At 39.4% G+C, this 16,081-nt stretch overlaps 1 protein-coding gene across 1 annotated transcript; it reads right to left on the bottom strand.

Moving 5' to 3' along the window:
* Nucleotides 1-6,041: 6,041 nt before the first annotated feature.
* On the bottom strand, nt 6,042-15,332 carry SLC10A2 (solute carrier family 10 member 2). Its single transcript, XM_075139354.1, has 6 exons — nt 14,911-15,332; nt 11,654-11,772; nt 10,426-10,514; nt 8,028-8,203; nt 7,259-7,416; nt 6,042-6,175 (listed from the first exon to the last, which is right to left on the bottom strand). Exons 1-6 carry the CDS (start codon nt 15,330-15,332, stop codon nt 6,042-6,044), a joined length of 1,098 nt encoding a protein of 365 aa, XP_074995455.1.
* Nucleotides 15,333-16,081: the final 749 nt, after the last annotated feature.

Below are 16,081 nucleotides of genomic sequence, written 5' to 3'. Positions count from 1 at the left end.
TGACATTTTCATTAATCCCTTGCAGTTAATTCCACTTGTGGGGAATTAATTGTACCATCAAATTATTTAAACAGGGCTTTACCATCCCAATATGACCTCCTTACATCTATTTTGAACTCAGATGGGGGAAAGTGGCTTTTAAAAACTGTGATGAAATCTCCCAAATGAGTAATGCATAAACTCATTGCGGAAGAAGGAGACAGAAGGTCTGCAGTCATATTTAAAAGAATGTATCAGATTGCCCTAATGATATCTGATCAGCATATCTAATCAGCATATCTGAAGCAATTAATTTACATCTATAAAATATGACGCAATGTTAAATTTGTGCGAGGTGGAAACATTGGGTGTGTAATTGCTAATATTTCTCATGGTCAGGAACAATTGCAGTGAATGAGAAACTGTGTATGAGCTTTGTGTGCTCTAAGGAAAACCAATTAGATTCTGTTTGCCTGGAACAGAAATTATTCCTTTTCATAACAATATCTAAGATATGTAGTAACCAGGGGATATACCACTTAAAGGAACTGATCAACTCCTTGTTGCGGTCAATAAGAGTTTTTTTCAGCGTTGAGGTTTCTTTTCCCTTTCTTTGGAGTTTGAAAGTATTTGCTGTGATTGCAAAAGATTTCTCAACTGGTCAGTTATTAGAAAGTTAAAAGTCCAGTCCTTGTGTCTGAATCCCCAAATAATTGAAGTCCAAAAGATGAAGAACTTTATTTCAACTTATTATTTTTAAAGTCTCATGTTTTCTTAAATCAATCTTTATCTGAGGGAGGAGGCTGGTTTATGATCTTTCAAGGGTTACTGGCAATTGATTGATTCATAAGTCCATTATGAGCAAGTAGAGATATCACTAATACTTTTTTATATGCTCTTTGTTTACATAGACATAGTTTGGAATGTCCTCACTGAATTTTATTCCTAGCCCTTTCAAAGTCCCACATAATTCTGTGGAGAGATGCAGAGCTGGGAGAAATTTATTAAGGCGGCATACTTTTGGTCAGTTCCAAGAGACAGCTGGAAGTAACAATTTTTTGTTTGTTTGTTTTTCTAAATTCTGAAATATTTTGCAATATATTGCAAGGGTCTTCTTATGGGCTTGCAATTATCCCATACGACGTGCTGACCCTTCATCTGGCTGTGGAGGGATTCGTATAGATCAGGGAAAACTTGCAAATAAGGATGACTTGCACAGAAGTCACAAGGAGGACTTGGCTGCCTAAACAAGTGTCTGGTGCCATTTTAGATGCTGTAGGGCCATGGTAGGTGCAGGCAGGACGCAGGACCTACAGAATACCTGTGACTTTCTGGACTGGCAGCGGAAAGCCAGGCAGGACACCCCAGGGCATCTCACATGACACTAGGTGCCTATGTTCAGGAAACTGAATTTCACACCCATTTCCGCATAATCTCTTTGTCTCCTTCCAGAATTCCTCCTGTCCTAAACCAGGTGTCTGAGGGGTGTGATGGCTTGCTCTCCAGAGATATCTATCTTTTTCTACTGACAGTACTGACTGCTTGTTTTCAGGGAAGGATGAAGGTCGATGCTGGAAACTTACTTGTAGATAGCTACATTTAATGGAAATTAAATGGAGACAGTAATATTATTCCACAGCATGTATCTATTTATGAAAACATATTAGGACTCCTTCAGGGCTTTCAATTATCCATCTTCTGCAATTCCAGTTTGAAGACTGGCAAATATCCTGGCAAGTAACAGTTATTTTTACATTTGATATTTTAAGTTAATTTAGTGCTTAGCTTAACTGAGAGATTCTGAAGCCGAATGAATATTCCGTAGCAAACAGAAGCAGAGATTTACTTCTACGGCCCTTCAGTTCTGGCTTGGAAAATCCAGTCAGGCTTGCTTGGTTGCCATTTGGTTATGGTACTATTACATTATATTTGCTTTAATTCTGGACATGAGCAAGTGATACAGTTAATCTGGGGAGAGCAGGAGCATTCTTGTCAAATACCGAGCAGTGAAGGTCTGCGCCTTGGGAGATAGGGAATACTCATTATTGTTTTAGATTTGCATCAAGTGTACAGTATGTTAATTGGTTGGACCACAAAAAAAAAAAATTCATTTCTCCTTTCTGAAGCTGACAAAAATAATACTGACTGGCAGAGATTATAATAGTGGTTTTTGAACATCATAACCTGATTAGTCTGAAGCAAGAAACTCATTTAACATAAACTGCAAATCAATTTGCTTGTTAATTCTATTCAAATTGCACTGTCTTCTGACTAACACAGCACGCTGTATGACAGAACCAGTTCTCCTACCTGTCTTTTGATCAGCTGAGAAATTAGTTATATGTTCACAGGAGATTAGAATCACCATACAGAATTTTTTTTGCCTAGTTTTCTTTTTCTCAGTTATAAAGACCTATCTTTCTGGTTAAAGGAAACATACTGGGTGCTCAGAGACTTTATGCAGAAAAAGAAATGGAAACAAAAAGAGGTATTTCATTTCAACCAGATTTTTTTTTTTCTGTCTGAGAGTAAAAGAATTACGTATTTGATCTAAGTCAGGCCACTTAAATCTACTTTATAGAGACAGAAAATTCCAGTGGACAACTTATCCTGTAACAGGAGTCTGAGACAGTAGGCATGATTAACTCTGTGGTGGTGCGTCTCTCTCCCTTCGCTGACTAGGGAACACATCTTTATACCCAGATTTATGGCTACGGGCTTTGGTTTGGCAAGTGTGATTGTTGCATCCTTGCAGCTCTTATACTACAGACCTTGGGATGAGCTAGGCATTAATTCAGCTGTCATTTCAACTTTTAGGATATGTCTATCCTTAGACACATTTCAGCTCATTTTGCCTGCAACGGCTTGAGAACCAGCAGTGCAGCAGAGTCAAGACTCAGGGACTACCCAGGCTCTCTGGAAATGAATGACTATCTAAAAGTAGACTAGCTGTGTTAACCTTGAACCTGCTAAGGCATCTGTATGACCTCCTAGCCTGAACTGGTAAATCCATGATTACCAGTATGTGTAAGAGTTAATTAGATTGGGCATCTGTTACCCTGAACATTGGTGCATGATGCTTTTAAATTGCTCATCCCAATGTCCCATCCACAGGTGGTTTCAATGGATAGAAGATTGCTTAAAAAGCAGTGGTGACTAAGTGACATTGCCTTTCTTTGAAAGTATTTTCGTGCTGGAGAACATGAGAGGAGATGACACTGAGCAGGTTAAACAAGCTGATTTCAGCAAGTTGGGCTTTTTCTTTTGACGATACCAAGACAACTGCAACTGCAAGACTGGAGGCCACCAGCCTCCTTCAACTGAGAAGCCCATATCTCAGCATTTATATGGCTGACAACCAAAGACACATAACATTTTTCTGGAGACCTTTGGGGAGAGGACACAGCTTCCCCAAAAGTCCCTTATGCTGCTGTGAGATAGACCACCCCAGCTTCACCAGTGATGGATGGGCATTGATGCTGCCCAGACTTCTACAGCTGGAGATTTAGCAGCTATCACGTCAACATAAGCCTGCTTCTGGCAACATTAACAAGCCCTGGGATTTTGTTTTAAGTTTGATATGCTCTAGAAGCGTATGTTGGTTAAGACTTTTGAACTGGCTTTGCTTCACGTAAAGCTTGGGACATACGACCCTTGCTAGATGTAATTTTAATGGCTGCAGAAACTGCAGCCTCCATCCTTCATCTGGGGCCCTAAGTGCACATATACATTAAAAAATGTATATCAAATATGGCATCAGACATCCCATGTTCATTTAATCTTCATCAGGTTGCCCAGAGAGGTGGTAGATGCCCCATCCCTGGAAACGTTCAAGGTCGGGTTGGACAGGGCTCTGAGCAACCTGATCTGGTTGAAGATGTCCCTGCTCATTGCAGGGGGGGTTGGACTAGATGACCTTTAAAGGTCCCTTCCAACTCAAACTATTCTATGATTCTATGATTCTATGATTATTAAACATATTCATTTTACACATAATCTGAGGTGTTTTTATTACATCTCAATGCCATAAACTTGTCTGCATGTTAGGTTTCAGTCTCAATTCTTTCCACCTTAAATTACTCCGATGGGCAAAATTATAAATAGTTTCCGACTTTATTCAGTTCAGTGTTTATACAGTTGCTTTAAATACACACACACACATAGTATAAGCAAGACAAACTATTATTCTTCAATATATTTTCAAAATCTGCTTAAAATATGCATGGAAGCATTGAAGTTTATCATGGAGAAAGAGTAGCAACTTGGTGTGTAAGAAAGACATGATCCTAACTAACTTCTGCTGCCCATTTTTTGATGGACGCAGGATAAAGACAATAGCCTTTTTACTACAGATACTACAGATGTTACAAGTATCCTTTTCTCGATGAATGTGCTGTTTCACATTTATGATTCCTCCATAACAGACTTCATTACATTTTTCTGTTTAATCTTCATTCTATAAAACATAGCATGCCTCGTTATGTGCTAACTCCCGCTAAGTGTTAAACTCCTCCTTGGAGGTTATGACCTCTCTGAACTCCCCCTGAAAGCAAAGCAACTTCAAGTCTCCCAGAACTCAGGAACATTTTGAGATCCTTTCCTCCACATATAGTAGATAGAAATAATTTATTCTTTGTTTAATACTGGACAGATTTCTGCAGCAGTGGAAAGCTACACGTCAGGAACTTAAATTCCACAATTTCAGTTGTGTTTGTAAAAAACCTGCCACATTAACTTACAACACCTCAGAAGGTCCACTTAAATATGACAAAGAGGTGTAGAGTTTCCATGTGTTGATAGCTGGCTCATTCTTGAATTTTTTGGTCAGCCAACCTCTCACTCATTTCATCTGAAGTTCTCTGGATGTTTTCTTTACATAAGAGCTACAGGACTAATGTTACTGAATGTATCCATAAAAAATTACAGCTGCAAAAAATTTACTGCGCTGTTTCTCTTAGAGTTATACTAATTTTCTCCACACACTTAGGACAGCTTTCCATATGCACTTTTGAATTTTCAGAGACAAATAATGTATGTGTACATCCAATTATTTCTGTCTGTGGTTCATATAATGAAAATCTTAAAGTATTCAACTACATCAGTGTCTACATGTCACAGACACCTGGTAAGTTCAAATTTATTGAGTTCATAAAATAATGAAAATAAATAACTCTCTGCAGGCACTATTGTCTCACGTTAACGGTGGTGAAAGTCCTGGATGAATCAGGGACAATTTTGTTCCACTTTCAAATGCCTCCGTTTCAGTGCAGAAGTTGATAATTTCTTACACTTCCAAAATCTCTTCCTGCTCCTTTTTATGCAGCTATCACACTAAATTTGCTCTAGGCTTATGCCCTCAGCTTTGCCTCTTTGTTCGTATTTCCAGCATCTGAAAGACCCAGACTGAAGATGCAAAGCTGTTACTTCCTGTTACTTTGGGCAAAAAAATACAGTCATACGGTACCTTGCACTTGTTAAAATTATAGCTTTAGAATAAATTAATGCTTCAAGCAATTAGTACAGTGCAATGACTTTAGTCTGCCCAGACTGACCTAAATGAAACTTTATTTCATTATTAGCTTGTTCCAATTTCATGGTTGATTCATGTTCAGTGAAAGTCCTCCAGCCTTATCAGATCTTCCACATCAACTCCTGTTGCTGCTCAGGTACTTTTACAAGATTTTTCTTTGTTTGGTGTGGGGGCTGAGACTGGCAGATGGATTTGCAGGATCATGGGCTGGAGTTGGCAATGCAAATATCTGCTTGGTGTTTTAGCAATAGCCCACCTTTTTTCTGCCTTTCTTTAAATAAGCCATAAAGAAACATTAAATATTTTTAGGGAATTAACGTCAAAACCAGATTCTACAATTGTGGCAGAAACCGTGTTCAAAATCGAAGTAGAAATCTTTCATAAGTTAATTATTTTAAAGTCTTACTGTACAACATCAGCAAAACTTCTCCTTTTGTTAAATATTTCCATAAAGCAACGGCATGTGAAAAAAAAGTTTTAAGTAAACAATATATCTTATATCTTTTCAGCTGGTGGGAATAGAGGTAATTGTCTATTTGGTCTCGTTTGATACAAATCCTCCATTTATTTTAGCATGTGATGACGTTGATTTAGAATCCTCTTTTTCCTCTGTTTTCTCGACATCTGTCTTTGTTTTGACCCGGTGTCTTCTGTAAACACGGTAGCCTGGGAATAGGTATATATTCAGTATTAAATAAAGAAATTATAATAATTGCCTGAAAAATACACTGTAGTAACATGTAGCCATGCAACATTTTTGTTCCTTATATTGCTAAAACATTCCAACTCCTCCAGACAGTTTCTTTAAAGCTATGTTTAATTATTTTATGTCAATAGCACTCATCACTGGAAAAGTATGTTTAGGAAATAACAAGGAAAACATTTTAAATTCTGCATTTGGTGATTAACTGCTTTGTGTTCCTGTTGTGTGCAGTGACTTTTAAAACTATTGCCTGTGTCCCTTGGGAAGCCTTTCAGCTCTTGGCTGAGTCTGTGGGACTGACCCTTACTTCTACGTGAGTCCTGTTTGGCAGGAGCTGGGACAAAGTGGTTTGTCCATCCCCACGCCGTTGCCTGCCAGAGAGGTGGGAGTCGAGGCTGCGTCTCGCAGGCTGTGGCCGTGGGGCAGTGCTCTGGTGTCGGATAAGATGGCTGGTTTGGGAGTGGGAGCTCAGTATCGCAGCTGGTTTCAGGTGCGAGCAGCAGGGAGAAGGTCCTGACCCTCAGTAGGTTAGTTGTAGTAGCAGCAGTTCAACTCGTGAGAGGTGTATGTGGGAGGAAAAAGGGATCTTTACCTCTAATTGAAGATACTTTCTCATATTAGCCATGAAGCTAATGCTTGTTCTCTCAACAGCTGATAGGAGGGGGAGTTTGTGCATGCGTGTGGGGTCGGCCCTGCCGGGCAGCTGGAGTGATGGAAGAAGATGCATTTGCCCTTCTTCAGCCAAGGGTAATAACAAGCCTGCACTCAATGCATTCTCATGTGCCCAGTTGTAGGTGGTGGAGATCCCCTCTCTTGTGCTGAAAAAAAGGGGTCTTCCAAATCTTGAACTGAGCCTTGTATATTCCTCGTTATGTACAGGGCACAGCACAGTGGCGATGCTCAGTAATCATTTGGGTCATTATTTACTTAACTATTTTCCATTTGATTATTCTTATCCCTTCTTGTTTTCTCCATATCCATGAAAAATGAGACTGATAATAACAATAACAATTATAATGTGGTAACAGAAAATATCTATACTTTACCTCCTAAAATTAGTAGTGCAAACAACAGCTGGAAAATGCTGTAGATGAGTGGGAAAGTAAACATCAGTTCAAGTTGTTCAGGAGTGAATGAGAGCTGTACTATAGTCGAACATAGCTGAGTGTTCTGCATGCCTGTTTCCAGGGACACTGTACGACATCTAAAGGGAATAATACAAAGACAATTGTGAAATAACAGCCTGTGGGTCCTTATGCTTTTTAGTAATCTGGATAAGCAAGAAACGTACAGTAATGGTAACTGAGAAAACAGTATCCTTCAGCTCACATAGACAACAAAACACTCCACAAGTCATATGGCTGTTACCACCAGAACACACACAATTTATGGCAGTTCAGCTATTGTAAAGGACTGTGATCCACCTTCAAGCCACGTATGTGGCATTCACTACCTCCCTCTCTTGTAATGATGTTCTAAATTGTAGGCTGCTGCATCTTCATGAGAAATTTTACTGCAGTCCCAACCCACTTACAAGTCAGGTGTGTTTCACTCGTTTGAAGTGTAGGACATGGGCACACAAGAGGAAGACGTATGAAAGATTGGAGGAAATAGTATATTCAGAATGTGTAAATAAAAATGTGCACAAGAAAAATTTTACCTACACATAGTATCCCAGAAACAGGGCTGGGCAACGAGTGACTCTGTAGTGTAGCTAATGTTTAGGGAGCATTCTCAGCATTGATTAATCATTAAATAAAAACTTTTTCACAGCTGAAAAAAGGCTACAGGTCTTTGTCACAGAGAATTCCATACCTGTGCCAAGACAGACCAGCTACGCGGGCCAGAAGGAATCCTAGAGAATAGCCAGCTGCTGGAAATATGGTGCCAATGATCCATAATTTGGGTGAGATAATCCAGGAGCCTTTGTAGAGTATTCCCCCAACCACAGCAGTGAGCACGATGAGGACTGCTCCCAAAATGGAACCAATCTGTGAGGCGGAAGAGGAAGGACTGTGTGAATAAGAGACCCCAACAAAATTTAATGGCATCAAACATAGTGTCAAACATGCCCGTGAGTACCTCTGAGTCACTGGAACATCTTATTAAACATAAAACCTAAAGTTTACGGCAATGTAATTCACAGCAGGCAAACAGATTAGATAGCTGCCATTTTTCCCAAACAGGAGATGTACGAGGTACTTCAATGTGTGACTACAGGCATAGATCAAGGCACAGCTATAATAGGTATCTATAACAGATACCTGTAAAACTAGCCTCTTGAAGCCTTGGCTATAATTGCACTTAGAACTGGAGATTAAAAATAATTTCACAGGTGTGACGTGAGCGAGGAATAGTGCACACCTTAGAAAAATTTCCCCGGCGTTGTTGGGAAACTGAGAGCCTAATAGCTAGTATAATGCACTTTTCCTCTCCACTTCTTGGGCAGTCACACTCCGGGGCTTAGTATAGCGTATGCTAACTAGATGCTAGATGGTTAGTGATAGGAAATTATTTGCCAAGCAGAGGAGTAAATCTTTAATGTGGCTGAAAATTTGTGTTTGAAAAGTGACTGTGAGCTCGTATAGCACTTCTACATAGACATAGTCACTGAGTTGATCTTAATTGCTGTGGCTGAAAATTTGTGTTTGAAAAGTGACTGTGAGCTCGTATAGCACTTCTACATAGACATAGTCACTGAGTTGATCTTATTTGCTGTGGCTGAATATACTGAGATCTTCACCACTGCTTGCCAAAAAGAATGATAACTCACTTCTCAACATCCAAGTGAAATGTCTGCCCTTATGGCATATGTTGCCAAGGATTTCACCGGCAGACTTCTGGGAGTTAGGAAAATCCATTCTCAGCTAAAACGTGTGTTCCCATTGAACTGGCTTCATCAGTCTTTCCCTGAAGCCTTTTTAAGAGCACTGAGTGAACAAGTACTTTTGTTTGACTGAGCTATTAACCACATGCACCTAGGAAGAAGAAGCATGGTCTGGCCATGACAAGCTCTTCTATTTCACCTGGCACACTGTCTTTGTGCTCTTATCTCCATTTCTCACTATATGGACCTTAATCTGACAGCTATGGTTCAATCTTCACTTGATGCTTCATTGTCCTACACAAAGCAAACTGTCAACAGACCCTACTGCGGGTTGCTCACCCACTCAGTAAGAAAGAGGATGAAATGGTGTTTTGCTGAGAGAGCACGTAGAGTTTCTTTTCATGTGACTTCAAGTCCATGCTTTTCCCTTAACTGATTAAACAGGAATAGTGCAGTTGTGAAACCAGCACTCAATAGTACCCAAGTAAGCTGTGAGTGCATTTAAAAATACAACACAATAAGCTAACAGTTTAAGAAAATGAATTGACTTAAAAAGACCTTATTTGTGTTCTGTGTTTCCTGAGGTGATAACAGAGAAATGATGACAAAGTGTAGATAGAATAACAAGTTGCCATATTAGTTTTCTTTAAGAAAATTTAGAAAATATGTGTGTTAACTAAGAATGGTTAACAAAGGCCAAGGGTACATGGCACGTCTGACAATCACTTTAAACCTAAACCTAACGTTCAGAATGATTAATTTGCTGTTAACACTAAATGCGGCTAAGTTGTTGTTGTTGTTGTTGTTGTTGTTATTATTATTTTGGTGAGAATAGTATTTGCCAAAAAACCACATATTTTTAATGCATCTGAAACTATCTTGCAAAGATAGTTGAATTTTCTGAATAGTTTTGTTAGATTTTTTTAACAGTTGGAACATTTTCAAAATATTTTTTATTGACTTCACACTCAAAATTGCCCCAGAAAATCAATAAAGTGGTTTAAAAGTAGAAAGGTTTTTTTTGATCTAGAATGTTTTCATTTTTTATTATTTTGCAGAGAAAAACCGCTTCCAGTTGACCTGAATGATTTTCCTTCCAATTTCAGTTTACATTATAAACTGAACTCAGTTACTAACATAATTGTAGCCAAAGACAAAAGTAGGCTGTTTGGATAACGATGATTTCTAATAACGTATGCAACTCATGCATGTTTGTGCAGGGGGAAAGCAACACATTTCCGCAGCGTCTCATTTGTTTTCTGCTGAAAACTTCCCGGCTTATGAAGTCAGATACTAATACTATGAATAGCAATGTACTGCTTCAGTGGTGCCACTGATTCCATAATTTGTCCATAATTACTAATGCTTCAGCCTTATATATCCTACCTTAAGTATGATTTTTGCTTTACTAGGCCATCTGTGGTTAACATATATTCCAAATGAAACAGGAACTATAAGAGCTACCAGTGAAATTCCTGTAAAAAAGAGGAGAGAAGAGAAGTTAAGCCCACGTATCGTGCAGAAGTTTACGACAGGAGGACAGACACCGTGTAGAGCAGCTGGGGGCATGAAGCAAGCCCTTGGAGGGTGTTTCTGGTATGCGCACCCCAGAGCACGCATGCACGCTCTACCCGCACCTGCCCTTTTGCTTTTCTATAGAGTCTGTTATCTTTGGCAGCCTGTTGAAGTAATTGCCATTCTGCTGAGCTACATGCATCAGAATGTAGCTCACCTGCATCAGAAATTTGAGTGTGCTAATCATCGCTATCCTGTGATGTGAGTAGCTATTTTAAATGTTCATTTTGTCTGCAGGTGTTTTGCAACTGTACCATATGAACAACCGGTTTAGAGCTTCTTTTGTTTTGGCCTCCCCCCTCCGCTATTTATTTTGAAAACACAAGCAATGTATTTTTTTTCCCCAGGACAATGGGAAATGAAATTGAAGAATATGAAAGTGACTTTGCTGGCTTTTAAGATCAGCACAGCATGGAACTGCTCTCGATAAGCACTAGGGCCACAGCTCTGCAAAGCACTGGAGCATGTATTTCTAAATACTTTGACTATTTTCTTTTGTAGCTGGATGAGAATTTTGACAGGAAGTCAAATGAAGCCACTCCTGGCAGTGTAGATTGCAGCTTTTCAAAGAGACTCAGCAGTTTTAATCACTTGCTTAATTATCCACATGTGCTTAAGTACTTTGTCAGATTATGGCCTCAGCACTTAGCACTTTGCAAGATTGTGCCTTAAAGCTGTTACAAACACTTTCATCCAGGGGAAGCAGCTATTCCTGTATGAATTATTCTATATTCTTATCCCAGTACCACACACGTCTCCAAACCATTTGGAAAGAAAAACACGCACAATCTCCTGATAAATATCTGTACAATATTTATAATGACTTCAAGTCTTTGTTCTACAGAACTGTGGATGATGTGAAGTGACCTAGGTACCTAATTCCCATGGAAGTTATTGGAAAGTAGGAAGATGAATATTTTTTAAAAATCTGGGGTCATTTCTTCATGACTCTGCAGGATGATGGTATAAAGGTGGTTGTTATTAGGGGGGAGGATAAAGGTGAGAGTAAGAAGGGAAAGTGCTGGTTCACTGGACTCACCAATGCTGTCGTAGGGGAGTACAATTGTGTTAGAATCAGTCCACATCTTGGTGTAAACAAAGAGGCAAAGTGGCATCATCCCCATTGCAAGCAGTGTGGAGCAAGTTGTCATGCTGATGCTGCAAAGAAATTGGTTAGAGTGACAGTTCATCTCATGCTAGCCTATAGTCTTTCTCATTTTCTTATTAAGACTTAACAACTTATGAAAGGTTGGGCAAGAAATGCTGCTGGCTACAGTCAATTTATCCTGTATATCAGGAAAACAGCTAAAATGGAAGGAATGGCTTCTGCTGAAAAGAAAAGGAACATAAAATATCAACGTGTTCTGCAGCCACAGAACAATAACTTTCAGCAAATGAGGCAGTCAGAGAGGCGGCCATCAGGAAGGTCTGTTGGCAAGTCTGTCTGCGTGCTGCCTGTCCGGCTGGCTTCTGAGAGGGTGGTAAGCTGGACAAGGTCAGATGGACATCAAATGGAGCTTTCCATTATACCAGCAGTTCTGAAGTGTTAAAATACCACTCGAAAGTCAACAGCATAAACCAGAAATATTTCATCATCTGGGATATGTGATGAAATAAAATTCCCTTTTCTGGCTTGTTTTGCTCTAGGCCAAAGAGTAGGTGCTGAGAATTACCCAGTGAAGCTGAGCGTAAGTATTGTTACTTCCTTGCTTTTTGCAAAGGCATTTCTGTTTTAAAATATAAAGTCTTGAAACCATCAGACCTGATATACCTTGTACTAAAAGATGCATTCTGCTACAGGAATGAAGAAGGAGGAAAAGGCAAGACAGCTAAAATAAGGAGGAAATTCTCAGAATCTGAGTAAAATAGATAAAATTATGCCTACAAATCACACTCCTTTGACATAAAAATAATGAGAGAGAGTTCTAGATAAGGAACTTTGGAAACTTCTTCTAAGCCTCATTTCTCATTTCTCTTTTGTGTCGCTTGCCCTCAGAAAAGGGACTACTGATCCCATTCCCACAAACTGGGCAGATCCAGAGAAATCTAGAACAATTAATACAGAAACCATAGCAATATCTGCATTAATTTTGGTTCCTGTCACTCTCTGCTTCACAGTCATTGAACGGAACTTTGTAGGAGCCTCTGGCAAGAGAGTTCCTACACACAGAGAAAAAGGAGCCAGGGGCTATAATTAAGGTCAGGTGAAGCCCCAAATGGATAAAAGAGCTTATTTTTCCTACCTACATATTTCCTACATCTTCTTATTCTTCCTGCACCTACATCCTGCTCCAAAGTCTGCACGTTCTCTAACCCCAGTCCCCGTGCTTGCAGAAGCTCCTGGAGGAGCTGTGGAGGAGAGGAGATGGTGTTTCAGAAGCAGTTGTTCTTGTGAACTACCAAGAGATGTCAAAAACAGATGTCCCTATCTTCCCTAGGGAAGCTTTAGAGAATATCATCTGGGTCTGAATTACTAAGAAAGGTATAAAAACTCATACTTCATCTCCCTGTGATTATACGAGTAGCAGAAAATTAATTCCTGCTCTAACTTGTGGTCTATTTGCACTGGGATGTTTTGAAGCAGGACTATAGACAATGGTGATGGGTTGTTATGTATAAATGTAAAATATTATCAGTTAAAATCAAACTTTGTCTGACATGATGGGCAGGCTTTCTATAATACTGTACTGGCTCCAGAAACCAGCCAAGCTACTTATACTGTTATTCTTCTAACAAGAACTGAAGATGCTTGCATTGCCATCTCTGCTGTACCTCCCATATCCTCTGGTCCCAGCATTATTGTCACAAAGGTACTGACCAAAAGCCTTTGACTTCTTAAGGTAAAGGTCTTTACCTGAAGAATAACCTTTTATAGGTATCTTCAATTTACTTCACCCTCTGCCAGCGTCATGGGATATAAACCCTACTCATATTTATAGCATCATCAGTTCAGATTTTTACCATTGATTTCAGTGGCACAACTCCGAACATACGGAGCTGAGAAAACATAGTTTAGCTCAGTGTATTCTTCCAAGGAAAGATTAGGACAGAATTTCAGACTTGTGCTAGATATCTTTCCATCTGTGATTTCTTAGACCCGTATTTATTGAAATTGTCTTACAGTTCCTAATATCATAGGTCTTTCCTCCACAGTGAGGAAGTTGGTGATTAGCAGAGCTGACCTCATATATAATTCAAAAGCAGGTATTACATTAACACCTGTATGTGACAGAAAAATTCACTGTTTTCAAAGGATGGAAAAAATGTCTTATTAAAGCTACAAATATTAACATTCTTAGTCTATTCACCCTAGCTCCACATCTTTCTTACTTCTATTATTTGTTCCATTTCTAGTTCAGACTGGCATATGATAAATTGGATGAAGGCTCCCATTTATGTTACTCTGAGGGAAACAGAGAAGCGATCCTGTTTATTTTAGAGCTAAGTAATCAGGATATAAAAATAAAAAGATGGCTTAAAAGCTGTTAGAGTTAATGAACCCCCCACAGAATTTGCATCGAGAGTAGGGTTCAGTTCTCCTGCGTGTTTGACATCCTAGACCATGCCAGGTGCCTTACATATCTCTTTCTGAGTTCAGAGCACCCTGTCACTGAGACCATCACACTTAGCCACAAAGGAGTTTTTTCGTTGCACCCTATATGCAGGGCTTAGTCAGCGGCTTGTAGCCTGTAAAACTTTCCCTCAGTTTGAGGACTTTGAGGAAGATGCCAGGAGCAGATAGAATTACCGCAAGTGATTTTCATTTGTATTAGTTCCCAATGAGAAAATCTATGCCTGTCTATTCATTGTATAGAGCACAAAAAGAGGGAAAATATTTTTCCACAGGTGGTCTTTTTCAAGAAACATTACTTTAAAAGCTATTGCATAGCCATTATTTTGTACACAGGATTCAGGTCCTGAAAATCCTTTGTTATTTATTTTGTTTTACTACCCAAGATCTTGCAAGAAACAAAACCAAAAATGTAGTTCTAACTTGAACAAAGATTTCATAATCCTTAGTATTTTAGAGGTCTTCATCAACACTATTTTCTGCAGCATCTGAAGATTTACAATAAAGACATTTTTTATTGTACACAATTCTGTTGTGCTATTTTTCTCATGAATTCTCAGTGAACCAAGGATATTTGTTATTCTGCTTATATTTACTACTAAACATCCTTACAAGAAGGAAGCTTCACCATGCATGGGCTAGGAAGGTACGAAAAAATTTAGACAGTCCTTTTCAATATAAAGTTTACACTGTAAAAAGCCACATGAGAGAATGGCTGCTCTTACCTTAGGTCCATGTCTCCATCCACCCAGTAGGCGATGATATTGGAGGCTGTGCCCCCTGGACAGCATCCCATGATCAGCACCACAACAGCTTGAACAGGAAGCACGTTAAAGACCAGGGACAGCAAGAAGGCTGTGAGAGGCATAATTCCAAACTGGCAAAGGAAACCCACAAAAATACCCCAGGGTCTTTTTATGTGGTCCCAGAATTTCCTAAGTTCCACATTGCAACCCATGGAGAACATCACTAAAGCCAGCATGATTGTTAGAACAGTACTTAAAATTATGCTCAAAGTTTCGTTAAAACTATCTTCTGGTAACACACAAGAGGTGCCACTGCAAATAGTAGCATTTGCTGGACAAGCTGTGGAGTTTTCTGCCGAAGACTTAGCGTTAAATTGCTGGGAAAGAAGGTATGTCTGCATTTTGCAATACAGAACCGCTCAGTACATCCGAGGCAAACTTTCAAGCCTGTGTAAATAGTTGGTTGTCAGTGACTCCTTTTAAATGATCCAGGAAGCAATAAAGTGCAATAAATACTTGAACACTCTTACTATGAATCGTGCTGATTCATATAGTTATAAAAGTTGCACTTGCTCAGTACGGTGACAATTAATCATTTATTCATATGATAATGAGGAATCCCACATCAAGAGAATAGCTGTGTTAATATTTAAGGGCGTAAAGGAGGCTTGTGGTGTAGCTGAGCACACAAAATGAGAATCACAGGAGGAAGAGAAAGTTTAGACTTCACTCTTGGAATTTCTTGCATGCCTTTGGGAGAGCCGCTCATGCATGCACCATCACTGGCATTACAGGGGTCTGTGGGGTGAGCAACAGAGACACAAGAAATCACGAGTAGAGGTCCTGAGCTAGGATTTGAAGCTGTAACTCTTGCTAAGCATTCACCATGACACACGGGCTCATTTGAATGTGGTGGGATCCTCATTTGGTTGTATTTCTAGTATAATAGAAGTTATGACTGGTGTACAGTGATAACTCTACCACAGGACTGCATCACGTTTGTGTCACTTTTGGCTCCTAAATGCAACATAATCTTTCTGATTCCTTCCCAGCTTCCACATAATCCTAAAGACGATGAAGATCCCTGGCTGCAGAGTATGCTGTGATACAGTCTGCTAAAACATTGCCTGTATTTTTGGCTTTGGCACAT

The sequence above is a fragment of the Calonectris borealis genome, chromosome 1 (genome assembly GCF_964195595.1).
Source record: "Calonectris borealis chromosome 1, bCalBor7.hap1.2, whole genome shotgun sequence".
NCBI lineage: Eukaryota > Metazoa > Chordata > Aves > Procellariiformes > Procellariidae > Calonectris > Calonectris borealis.
This window is presented reverse-complemented; position numbering and strand designations above follow the sequence as displayed.